This window comes from Phyllopteryx taeniolatus, chromosome 4 (assembly GCF_024500385.1).
Source record: "Phyllopteryx taeniolatus isolate TA_2022b chromosome 4, UOR_Ptae_1.2, whole genome shotgun sequence".
NCBI classification, from domain to species: Eukaryota; Metazoa; Chordata; class Actinopteri; order Syngnathiformes; family Syngnathidae; genus Phyllopteryx; species Phyllopteryx taeniolatus.
In genome coordinates this window covers 30738427-30752256 of record NC_084505.1, presented here as the reverse complement: position 1 = coordinate 30752256, position 13830 = coordinate 30738427, and the positions used below count along the sequence as shown (strand labels likewise).

General features: G+C 41.7%; 1 protein-coding gene across 1 annotated transcript in view; it reads left to right on the top strand.

Annotated features, from left to right (window-relative positions):
• Positions 1-8402: 8402 nt before the first annotated feature.
• The window catches only part of tnrc6c2 (trinucleotide repeat containing adaptor 6C2), a 122738-nt gene continuing 117310 nt past the window's right edge, over positions 8403-13830 (top strand). Inside the window, exons 1-2 of the mRNA XM_061771596.1 lie at positions 8403-8463; positions 10185-10260. Coding sequence (XP_061627580.1) covers positions 10185-10260 — 76 coding nt within the window. The 5' untranslated portion in view covers positions 8403-8463. The remainder of the gene's footprint in view (positions 8464-10184; positions 10261-13830) is intronic.

Below are 13830 nucleotides of genomic sequence, written 5' to 3'. Positions count from 1 at the left end.
AGAGAAATCGTGAGCCGAATGCCCGTGATGGGATGTTGAAGGCAGGTTGGAATATATCGCATTCCCTCAACGCCTCCCGCTGTACGTCAACATTTCTAGTAGGACACAGGATGTATTTAACTTCCGCAGTATATTTATTTTTGCAAACATAATCAACACGGTAAATTTTAAAAACAAAACGCCTTGACTGAGAAGGTGAAGGGAAACTACAGTATATTTAGTTTGGAATGTTAATTGCCTAGCAAAATTAAGGCTGCCCAAGTTCTCAATATTGGGGCAAGGGGGACTCATGCCAGACCCAAGCGCGTCATCGGGCCCATTTTTACAAGGAAAACTGACATGGTGACAAACAGTTGAACGCTATATGGCTCCAGTTTAGTACTACGTACAGTAGTTCTCAGTCGTTGTACTTTTTTCAGCAATTATCTTCAAACATGTATTTAGAAACAAATCCCTGACTTCACTTTACAGGGCTGTAAGTGCAAATGACCGAACACCTTGACCTTGACTCATGCATGCACACACACTAGAAACAAGCGGGCTACTTCCCAGCAATACAAACACATACACATTGATTTCAATGTAACTCTTAATATTGTTATCTTGTGAATTTGTGTATATCTCATTCTCCGTCATGGTCTTGTTCAGATTATATTGTTAAACTTATTATTATTTCCAGTAAAGTGAATGTGCAAAAATAAACGGAATAGCAACCTTGTAGCTTGAGTCAATGAGCAATATTGTCAACACACATGAGCCCAATATTGTCAACACACATGAGCCCGATAGTGTCGCAAGCTGTGGGACATCGGACGCGTACATATCTTGTCCTTCGTACCTACTGGCCCTCATGGTCTGAGGAATGCAGACGTTTGATGGGCTGCCAGCAGTGGTGGGACTTTACCAAGGAGAAGAAAATAAATAAATAAAGTTTGGACACCCCTGATCAAAAATCAAAAAATCAAAAAAAAAAAAATGCACACGAAGCGAAACTTAAAACAGAGAGTGAAAGTCCGCCCTTATGACATTTAAACAGCCCTTTCACACTCGCATCCATTCGGGAAAGAATGACAACAGATGGAGCACGTGTGTGTGAGCATCAAGGTCAAGATGAAGATGAAAACAAGTCTTTATGCCCTGATCATCATCATCATCAGGGTGAACGCACACGTCGTCATGGAAGTGTCCGGCCTTGTCAGTGGAGAAGAAATTGTGGAGACCAGTGAAGAAGACGTCGTGGAGATCGGTGGAGAAGATGTTGTGGAGATCAGTGGAGAGGACTTTGTGGAGATCGGCGGAGAAGGCGTCGTGGAGATCGGTGGAGAAAATGTCATGGAGAGCACTGGTAGACGTTCCCACGCACGCACACATACATGCACGTAATCCTGTTGTTCCAGTTATTCCAAAAATCATATTTATGTACTGTATCAAGTTTATACTTGTGATGCACAAAATGTTGCTGATCCTCTCACTTGTTGCCTGGCAACAAGTGAGAGTGCAAAGTGTGAAAGGTTGTTTGATTGTTTTTTTGTTGTTGTTGTACTGACACCTGACTTTTTTTGTTGTGCAGCTGCTCCCGGGACGATGATCACATTGCCTTCTATCGGTCGAGGAGGAGGCGGGGCCTACCCGACCAGGGCCTATCCGACAGAAGCACCCTCTACACGTGAGAGTATTCTATCTCTGCATCCATCCATCCATCAGCGCTGTTGTTGTTGTGCTTATCTATAATTGTTTCTGTGCAGCGGCTCCCAGGACCAATTTAAGCGGGATGATGATCACGTTGTCTCCAACTGGTAGAGAAGGAGGAGTGTTACTTCTCTTTCCGCCACGATGCTCGGGCGTCATCCATCCATCCATCCATCCATCCATCCATCCATCTATCTATCTATCTATCTATCTATCTATCTATCTATCTATCTATCTATCTATCTATCTATCTATCTATCTATCTATCTATCTATCTATCTATCTATCTATCTATCTATCTATATAATCTATTAATATAATCTAATCTAAAATAGCTAGCTAGCTACGGGTAAAACTTGAGTACTGAGAACCAGAGGTGGAACGACTTCACATTCTGTGTCATTTGTGACTTTGGCTTGTCCCATCAGGAGCCGCCACAGCAGGTCACTTCTTTTTTTTGTTTCTTAGATGCCGCTTCCGAGGCTTCGTGTTGACGTGGTCCGACATCTGTATCACCCTGACAAGGAGCGCCCGGCTAGAGGAGTAAATCGTGTAAAAAGTGGCATCAAAAGCCACAAAAAGGGTAAAGAGGGCCCGGAGGTGCAAAAAGAGGTGAAAACGTTTAATTTAAATTGATTTGATTCCTTTTTTTTGTCCATTTGGTTGAAAACATTGGCGGAAGTCTATAATGCAAAAGACTAACATCTTATTGATGCTATCTTTTATATATTTTTGTATTCACCAAATAGTAGAAAATAAAGACATGGCATAAGAGATGGTTTCAAATTGTTTTTTTTTTTTTCCAAATATACAACACAAGAAACATGATTATGTCCTTTTAGGGAGTGTCATTTTGTTCACGAAATTATGTGAAAACGGGGATTTCATATAAAAATGTGATCATAAGGAATTACAATTTAAAAAATAAATAATTATATTCAACTTAAAATTTTCAAAGATTTAAATTATTATTATTATTATTATAAGGTATTATTTCTTAAAGAAGCTTAAATATTGGTGATTGATGTAAGTATTTCTAAAAATAAACACGCTTCCTTTTGTTTGTCGAATTATGTGAAAAAAAAACTAAAACATCAGTAAAAGCAGTGGAATGAAAACTAACAAAAGGACTTCAAATACTTTATTTATTTTTAGTAATTCAAAACATGAAAAAAAAACGCAGTAATGGAATTAACTCATTCTTAACATTCGTCTTTTAAAAAAAAATAAAAAATTAGATCGATGCCTGCGTTATCATATACAGGTATATTATATGATGGATATGTGTGTTTGTATGTACATAAAATCGTATGTATGATATATAAAAAAATATTACACCGCCCTTGTTTCTTCCATATCTTGTTCAGTTTAATACCTGGTATCATTTTACCTGAAGAATATGATTAAATATAATTTTGGTTATTATCAATAAAACCATGGAAAACGTCTACAGCTAGATAGCTCTTATATTCAACTCTTATGAGCTATTGTCGTTGTCGTCATTATATTTGTCCAAACAAAGGTAACTTTTAGTTGCACCTGGCATTAAAAATGAACAAGAAACTGAAGAAACAAGGGGCGTAATATTTTTCCCCATGACTATATTATTTCTTTACTCATACTTAATGCTGTGTATTTCGAGCTGTCAAGCTTTTTATTCAAGCTTTTAGTGCGACTGCATTAGATTTCTCCCATTGTAAACAATACATTGTGCATCCACTCAGTGCAGTGCTGTTTTCCATTGCGTTCGGAGTCACAACACTCAAAAAGTGGGCCTTTTTTTTTGCTCCACTTGGATAATAAGTGGGTTTCCTTTCGCATTCGGGTGGATTATTATTATTTTTTAATTCTTCTTGAACTCCCCGATTTCCAAAGTGGTCTCCGACAAGTGTAACCTGTATCCAGGTTGGAGCGCTCCAAGCTGGGTTCCCGCGCTAAGTTGTCTCATGCTATCGACACTATCGATCTCCTGCTGGTAACGCCGACTCCCGTGTGCATCGAATGCCGTGTTACGTCACAGCACAGGAGATTTCACTGCGTACAACACTGACTTTGCTCACAGAGCCTCTTGAGCTGCGGACCTTGAAAAACTAAAAAAGTCGTCCTTTTCATTGATATCCCTCAAAAATTTGGAAAAGAGGGTCCCTTTTCATAGATGTCCCCCCCCTTCCCAAAAAATATAAAATGGTAGCCATTTTGTGACACGCCTCAACTATTAGTAACAATTTAGAAAGAGGGAGCAGATTACTGCATCCTAAAAAGGGATCCAAATATCACCAAACACCTGAAATAGGGATCAGAAAAAAATCTAAATGCCTGAGATGAGGCTGAGAATAATTGATTATACTGCCCCCCCACTGGCCAAAGTGGGCACACCAGAAGGAGCGGCACAGTGAATTGACTTAAAGCATTAAATCGTGATGCAGAAACGGTTTAATACTTTACATTCTATTTTAATGATTTCATTTTTTTTAATTAAGCGCAATATTATAGTGCTATTTGCCTAATTAAAGAACACAAACACAAAGCGCTGGAACTGATTGTTGCCATTTCCATTCATTTCAATATGCTACATATGCCCCCCCCCCCCCCCCCCCCCCCCCACACACACCCCCCCACACACACACACTTTTTGTCTCTGTCTATGTTCATCCTGATGTTAATTAGGAGGCAGGAGTCCATCGGTGTCACTGCTTTGGAGTTTTATTGTTACCCATCCCCGCCGGCCGCCCCCACCGGCCTCCAGAGAGGGGACATTAATAACACCCCCCACCCCCATAAGCACACACGCGCTCGCTATACGTGCCACGGTCTCCATGGCCCTGCTTGCTTTCGCCTGGCATCGCCATCCATCTCTCCGCACCCACCCGATCGTTGTGCTCGCCTCCTCCACCCGACACACACACACACACAAATGCAGCCCCATCCCCCGCCATTGCATCTTCTACATGAGCGCATTTGTCATCCCCGTCTCTCTGTAAGCTTCGGCCGATGGGCAAAAAAAAATAAAGAAAAGCTCTCTAAGACAATATGCAAAAATGCAAAGAGGTAGATGCGGGTTGCCCTGGCAACAGCTCTGAGGTTATTTCCAAGCTCTGATGGTAATCAATGTCATGTGCCAGGCAGGCAGGCAGGCAGGCAACTCTGTTCTCGGGTAAATTAGAAAAAGGTAGGGGAGGGGGGGCAGAGCTTGGAAGGACAAAGAAAAATGTAGAGAAAAGAAATGTGAACATTAAGGCCTTTTATTTCAACGTGTTCTAGACGCACAGAGGCATCAAACCGGCACCGCCACAGGTCATTTTCACTTTCATCAGCTTTTTGCTTTTTCCCACTTTGGCCTTCACCGCATACGCGACGCGGCACCTGCCTTTCCTCGCTTGTTTATCCACACAAATGAAAAACAAACTCCTGGGCATGCGAGGCAAGCAAATCAGAAAGATAAATAACAGCAAGCGGAGGAAGCGGCGTGCTGTTCATGTTGCTGTTTTGCCCAACGTCGTCATTTCAATGATGAGAAAAAATGTCACCCAGGAGCAGATATTGTGGTGTTCTTTCATGTAGAAAGAACACGGGCTAGTCCAAACCTTTTGAATGGTCGCTCGTGTCATAATATTTTCTAGTATGCAAAGAAAATGGTTATTCAGTTTGATCATTTGGCCTTGCTATTTATTGCCAGTGTGCAAGGACTTCGCTCTCACATGACATTGAAGCGTGCCAGAGCTGTTGCTCACATGCAGTTCAACCAGGTTTTAGATGAATGTTTCGCCTTTTTTTTGAGCCAAGGCACATAATTTACCTGGGGGAAAAAAATGTCACGGCAAACCACCAAGCAGGAGTGCCACAAAAAGTCAATACACAGGTTAACTCTGTGCCTTACACCATAGTGAAAGATCATCTAATTTTTAGCACTTGTATTATTTAGATATTTTTGTTGTTGTAATTCCACAAAATCTGTGTCATCTTATATTACCTGACGTGTTATTTTAATGCAGCCGCTTTGCACGTATTTTAATACATTCCAGTCATTTATATTGTGTAGGGGCTGTACGCTAATGCTGGCGCACAATGGGAAACGCCATAGACGGGCTAACGAAAAGCACCAATGCAGCGGTCTTATAACCCTTTAAGCAACATAGATATTTGAACACAAACAGTGGAGCAACACATGTAGATAGATAATACACTTCATAACGATACTCAAAAGCATATATTCTTTATCCTCCTCAAAGAATGACTAATGTTACTGGCTTTGTGTGTATAGTCGTATGTCTTTATTACACTGTCCCGAGGTGTGTATGACTTGAGCTATGCTTCGATTGTTATTCATGTCGTGTAAATAAATGAGGAAACCACTGTCATTAAGGAGTAGCGTAAATGTACAGCATGGATCCAGCCATCTGGTTATTTTTCTTCCTTTTGCTTACAGTAGGAGGACATATAGAATTAAATCTTCCCCGGTTGGAATCAGTAACCCATCAAGTCAAATTTACAGCTTCAACCTCTTGCAGCCACCACACGACCACATCTGACGAGCCGTCTTTTCGGGCCGCGTTATACACAGAGCATCCAAGCCAAGCCGGTAGCTGTGCATCCTCATTTGCATATTAACATGCTGTTCACACTCCAGTTGACACGTTGGCAACCCACCACTTATCCCATTACACAGATTGCAGCATTGTGTGCTGGTCTCCGCGTCTCCCGCTCTTAATGTTGGGGATTCGGCTCTACTTGACACAGCACACGTCTTAGTTTTATGCGTGTGTGTGTATATATATATATATGTATATAATATATATATGTATATATATATATATATATATATATATTATATATACACAGTATACATATACAGGGGTGGTGTGCTGCTTAACTTTTTTTTTTTTTTTTTTTTTTTTTTTCCCCCCCAGTACCGTGCATATCTACTTTTAGTAGCTGCCACTGTTCTGGGTGTTTGATTTGAGTTTTAAACTCTTCAGAGCTTTTGGCCGCACTTTTTTTTTTTTTCCACCCTTTATGTTCTTCTCCTACGTCTCATCACATTCTCTCTATTTCGTACACGTAGCATTGAAGAAGATATCAATCCACAGGCGGTTACAAGAGAACTGTGCCTTCAAGCTACCTTTACCTTGCTCAACTTCCAAGGACAACGTGGTCAAATCCCATTTGTGTGATGTTTGCACTCCCACCGACAAGAGACTCACATCCCGCACTAAGGCCTTCAAAGTTAGTCTTTACAAGCAAGACGTCTGTGACATTTCTGTTAAGCCTTGTCATCAAATGGCTGCGTCAACCAGCTTACGCCGAAAATGAAAACTCGCTGAACTTTTTATGTGAGCGAAATTCTCCACGGATCGGCACAGCGGCTGAACGCTGCGTGCCACTCTCGGGTTCATCTGATAAGATCTGTTCCCTCCGCGCATCTCGTTTTGATGCGTTCACTGTGTGTTGGTGCCGTACACAAAGCATGCAAACTAGAACTAGTAGACATTCCAACAGCTTCTTCCCTCTTGCAATCAACTTCTTGAACAGCTAACTTACAATTCCATTACAACAAGATGGCAATTTTTTGACTTGAGTTCGTTGTCACATTTCTGTATTATGTATTACTCGTGCACTCACTGTAGTTGTCTCGCCGTGCTGCACTATTTGCATATAGTGGCCACTCATGCCAGAGTAGCATCTGCTCCATTTGCACACTGATTGAGGAGTATCTGTAACATTTGCACAACCATTGTCCCAGATTATCGCACTACTCGTCACTTTAAACCGCATACACTCCTTGAAGTCTCAGTGCCCTTTGCACAATGGTCATTGCACCGGACTATTGCGATATTAGCCATTCGAACTGAGGACTCTGCATCTTTTTGCACAATTGTTGTTTGTTGTTGTTTTTTGTCAATGTCTTTATGTCTCCAAAGTGTTCTGTAAATTGACTGTCTGTTGTACTAGAGCGGCTCCAACTACCGGAGACAAATTCCTTGTGTGTTTTGGACATACTTGGCAAATAAAGATGATTCTGATTCTGATTCTGATGAATATTCATGCGTGCGTCTCTATGTATCGCGATGAATTCCATTCCTGTCATCAAGCTATGCAAATCACATCCTTTACATCTCCATACGCTCGCACATACGCCTTCTCCTTAATTAATAGCCTTGAGAAAATATTTTTTTCTTCTGAGGAAAATCACAAGGCAGAATTGTTGTGGATTTTAATTGGAAGTGATAACACTTATCTATTTTGAACGGGTGCCGTGATAGAACAAAACGTAACGCGCTGTTTAAAACAACTGGACCATCGCACTTATTCACTCTGTTTTTCCAGCTGTCTGTTTTGAGATCATTTTATACGAAGGACCAACAATTCTTTGTATAAGCTTTCACCACCAAGATGATAAATGTATTAAATTGTTAATCACACTTAGTTACTTTTATTAATTTCACCACTCAACTGAATGCTTCATGGATTCCAATGAACTCTTTAAGTAGTTAATTTAGTAGTTGTTAATAAATAGTAGTTAATTGACTTTGAAGCCACTGCAGTCAGTAGGGGGGAGGGGGGGGGGGGGGGCGCAGAGAAACTCAAAATATGAGATTATTACAATATTTACAATAACGATAGTATCGCTCCACTGGGACCAAAAAAAAAAAACAAATGTTGCGACCGTAACTATGTTTGCGCCGCCGGAACCAATGTTTCACACGGACATTTATTGCAGACGGACGCAGTATTGGGCCACTGATAAACGTTGCAAAAAAGGACAGAGGAGCATCTGTAAGTAATTTTTTTAAGACACTAATTAGATGTGGAATGTACATATAACATGATGTATGAGTGAGGTAAAGGGCAGTTAGCGTTTTTTTTTTAACCTAAAATGGTAATTGCTCGTGCGCTAATGCTAATCGCGAATGCTAACCGTTTAGCAAAGGCTGATTTTGTTGTTTATAGTATACACTCAGTACCAGGATACGCAGTTTGAGGATAGAAGTCCAACCCCTATAAATGAGAATAAAATGCATATTAGTAGTAAAAAAAATGAATAAAAATCCAGTACTTGAGACGAAATATCTATAGGATAATCGATTCCAAAAAGATTTGTTCATGACAGCACTAATCACAATAGAGTGATAAGTGATATATTAGAAAACATTGGACGTTAGATGTTATGCTTATGTCCTTACTGTTTACATTTGCAGTGCCTTTGTTGCAAGCGCGCATGCGCCGTTGTCGCTCCAGCTGGTTTAGGAGCGCTCACAACTTTTCCTTTTACGACTCAACATCGTCACGAAACGTATTCGGCCCATGACATTCCCAAGTCACTTTCTACCAACGACGAGCTACCCAAATACGGAGATCTTTGAACAACGAAGTGTGTCATTCTTGACATTGATAACCTCACCTCAACCTTTATGAGCAAAATCCTTGAAAAAAAGGGGACGCAGATTCTCCTAAATGGCAATGATTGACTTATTGTGATGCCAATGAAATACCAATTCATGTACCTTTTTTGGGATTATTTTGATTTGAATTCAGGTCAAATGACCATCTATTGCGACTTAGATGGCGGCTTTGCTTCTGTGAATTGCAACTACTGCATCAGAATGATGACATCATTTTAATAAGACAAAATACCTTGTCCTTTGAACACATTTTGTTTTAGAGCAATGATGATTTGACACAACTTCAAATTTTAAATCTGCCGAATATCTCTCAAGCGCAGAGAGAAAACTTAAATGTTAAAGTATTTTTCTCTTAACAAATAATCTCTTAATGCTACAGTAAAGTAAGCCCATTCGAACCCTACCTACGGAAGCCAATGAATTGCTTCATGTTCCCATGTTCAAATTAAATGATTTGACTATATATATTGAGTCAGTGCGCTTCATTTGGCAAATGGTCAGGAACAAGTGTTTTTGTTTTTTGTTTTTTTTGTTTGTTTTTTTGCCACTAGCAATATGCAAAACTTACTAATAATAACTCCTTTTATAGAGGGTGCGGTCGACACTGTATAAATGAATTAGCGCCACAATCACATTTGAGATGAAAAGCGCTTGCTGCCTACAATTTTAACAAACGCTCTTTCCCCCCCACCACCCCTCTCAGAGCAGCTTACTTTAAATCAGGTGGGCACATTTTCCATGCATTTTTGATTCTGCTCCTTTCAGCTGATAATTAATATCCTGTATCCAATTTCTCTTGCGTATTAATCCCGTCCTAAGGTCTCCTACAGACAAATTGCACAGCACAACATAATAGGTTTTTAATAAAGAAAGCTTTTTACATACATTATGTTGCATTTGACAATGAGTCAAGCCGAAATGCTCGAGTGGCGTGAACATTGTAGAAGTACAAAGACGCCGTCCTCCACCTTACGCTGTCGTTAAGATGAAATAATACAGATAGCAGGAAGATGTGCTGAATTACAAGTCGCGCTTATTTCATCTCCTGGGCAAAGCAGGTGATGATTGTCCTCTTCTTCTTCTTCATCTTCGCAGATGAGAAGAAAAGATGAGGAGAGGCGGGGATACGCCAGGAGGAAGAGGACGAGAGCAAAGGGCAAGTTAAATGGAGGTGAGTATAAATGGGAACGCTGACATTCAGGTCAAGTGCTGATCTGGCATTCCTGTTTGAAAACGCATCCAAGAGAATCTGCTCCGAGGCAGCCTGACAGATTCTGCTCAGGTTCACACCAGGATACATCACATTGATGGTCATTTTTGTGTGTGTGCAGAAAACAAGTCACAATTTAATTCAGAAAGGTTTATTTTTTTCTTTTTCTTCTTCGATCTAGATGAATGAATACATTCGTCAAGAGGTTGATGAAATTACGTAATACAACATCCACACTATGAGGAGTAAAATCCCAAACCGTCATATGCAATTTGTCTTTTTTACAGTGTTCAACAGCCAAATACCAAGAAGTAACTTGGAAGACCCTCGTTGTCCTCCATTGTTTTGGTTCTGACTGATGCGTTCAATGAAACTCGATTTTTGTAGGGTTCAAATCCCTGCCCCGCCTGTGTGGAGTTTGCATGTTGTCCCCTTGCCTCCGTGGGTTTCCAGTTTCCTCCCAGATCCCAAAAACCTGCGTGGTAGGTTGATTGAAGACTCTAAATTGCCCTTAGGTGTGAATGTGTGCGAATGATTGTTTGTTTATATGTGCCGTGCGATTGGCTGGCGACCAGTTCAGGGTGTAGCCCCGCCTCCCGCCCGAAGATAGCTGGGATAGGCTCCAGCACACCCGCGACCCTCGTGAGGATAAAGCGGTACAGAAAATGGATGGATGGATGGATGTTTTCCATTATTATTGTTTTGAGCGATGCCATCAATGCAGCTTGTTTTTGTTGTTGTTGTTGTTTCTTCCGGAGTTTCTCAAACTTTCCTGTTCCCCTCCATTGCTATTGTTCTGACCGGTGCGTTCAGTTCAGCTCGGGTCTCGCAGTTTCTTGTCCCTCATTCTCTCCATTGTTACTATCCTGACTGATGTGTTCGTTGCTTCTCACTTTTCTCAGTTTCTCGTCCCTCCTACTCCCGCGTTATTATTGTTCTGACTGATGCATTGAGTGCGGCTCAGTTTTTGCAGTATCTTGTTTATTTGTGGTGCTTTTTTGAAGGAGAAAACCATCCATCCGAAAATCGAGGCGAGTAGATTTGAGCTGAGACGGTTCAGTGCTGTGGCATTATTGTGATTGTTCAACCATGAGAAAATCCAGAAGCTGTTTCAAGGGGTAAGAGACAAAGCAGGGGAATCTATGGAACTCTGAGCACACTGACTGGCTTGGAAGAAAAGTAAAAGAAATGCTAGCACACCATAATATTATACTCCACAGTCACCATTTTGCTGCAGTGATCCTTCTTTTTGCTGCCCTCAGTCTCCACTTTCTCGTGTTCAAAAGCCACATGCCGAGAAGTCAAAAGAGAAGACCCTTATTGTTGTTTGTTGGTGCATCTTGTCCATGGTTTTCGCAGTTTAATGTTATATTTTTCTGACGTGGAAAAATGATGTCTGAGCGTTGTACAATGGAAATGCAAATGGCCATGATTCGCCCACTCGTATATTGAGAAACTAGAATATGTCCTTTGGAATACATCGTGGTGGTCTGAAAGCTTGCATTTGTAGTTTTCAGTTGGTGCGAGGATTCCGGATGAAGGTAGTGTGTCATCGACAGCCCGCACCGCCAAGCTCAGTACATCGCTGTCATTCCTTACATCTTTTGACATTTTCAATTACGTCTTTCACACATCGATAGGCACTTATTCCACCCCCCAACACTCTCTACCTCCCCCCCCCCCCCCCTTCCATTTATTTTTTTAAGTGCCCCACTCCCGCCTTGCTTTGTGCATTGGCCCTTTTCATATGTGGGGGTCAGATAGCCCAGAGATCCTATTACTCCCCCCCCCCCAAGATGGAGCAAGAGAGGGGACATCGGAGGGAAGGAAAGGCCAGCCGAGGAGCGAGGCGGACGCTGTCAGATCTGTCCGGGATTCCTGCTCAATTTACTCGTCGCACTCCATAAGAGGAGGTGGCAACAGACTGTGGGGAGGCTCAAATCTTCCAGAGCCAAGATGATAATAACAGTGAAGAGAGTTATAATTGGAACTAATGGTTGGTGTGCCGCTGTGATCCTATTATCCATCCATCCATCCATTCATCCATTCATTCATTCATTCATTCATTGATTCATTCATTCATTCATTCATTCTCTAGATAAACAACTATTCGCACTCACTTTCGCACCCAAGGACAATTTAGAGCGGCTACCTTCAAATAGTGGACCGCAGTCCGGGTCAGAACCAGGTCAAGGCCCCAATGCGGACCCGTGGTCAATTGTTGTGAAATGACGATAAAGCAAGTGTATCGTCACATCGGTGATGCAAAAAATGCACAGTTTTAATGACCTCAGCATAATCACCACCATTACGAATCAGCCACTCGGCCCTCGAAAGCACTTAATCATCCTCATCAGAATGTCGCGTGGAGCCTCAATCACACCTCTCCTGTTTCACAAAGTCAGCCAAACACTCCGCCAAATCACCCGCCGACAAAGCTTTGTTTTGCGATCGCGTCGGCGTGGCGGTGGACGGCCGCCCTCACCGAGCTGGCATCCCCGGATCGCGTCGTCAATTTCGCCGGCGTGGCAGTCAAGGAGGCGCAAGGCCAAATTTCTCTTTTTATTCTAGGAGGATCTTGAAAGCCTCTCTTGTCCGCACTTTCTCTTGTTAACTCTCACCCCTGACCCTTTAGCAGGGGGTTCCTCCTTTGGCGAAGAACAGCGAGCGGTCAGTGGCGAATAGCCAAACAAGAGATATGACGGGGGAGTAGTTGTGTTCAAGGGCTGATTAATGAGCTTCTAATTTAATCAGCGATTCCCATCTCGCCAAGTCCCCTGCTCCTGGCTCTGTAGCAGCTTATTATTTTTTAACAAGTCTGTGATCTCCCCTTTTTTTCTTGGCAACTCTCGCCATCTTTGTCTTTCCCAGCTTCACAGCCAGCGCTTATCTGTGTCAGCGGCGGGAGCAGAAAGTTGATGATTAATGAAGATTTGATCTACTCTCGCTCCACCCAAACAAAACGGGCCTCTATAAATAGAATTGCTCAGGACAGCGGAAACACAATGAGGAAACAAGTTACAGTGATAAATTCAGCAAATATTTGTGTTTTAAGATCAGAGGAGAGAAGAGAACAGTGCAGTTGCGGTGGATTCAGTGCCCTGAGAATGAAAATGACGTGGATGAATGAGAATATTCACAGGCATCAGAGGAGAGATGCAAAAATGAGAAGAAAACACGGGCAAGAATTTAGCTTACATACTGTACGTAGTCACGTACACATCTGAGCCAGTACGTTACTAAAAAGTACAATGAGTCCTGGGAATTATGTTTCTGCGACGTAAACTGAATTTGTGGCTACAGTATCTCACAAAACCACCTTATGGGTCACACCTTCTGTCTGTGATTGGTTGATTTTCCTCGGGCACAGTGGTTTCTTAAAAATCAAATTAGAAGTACAAGATGGGCCTCGTGAGGTATGATATATATATTTTTTTTTTAAAGCCACTCAGAACGTTTCAGTCCCACTTTTGCTTGCATCAAAAATGTTGAAGAAATTAATTTACTTTTGCAAACCAATGTCAGGTTTAA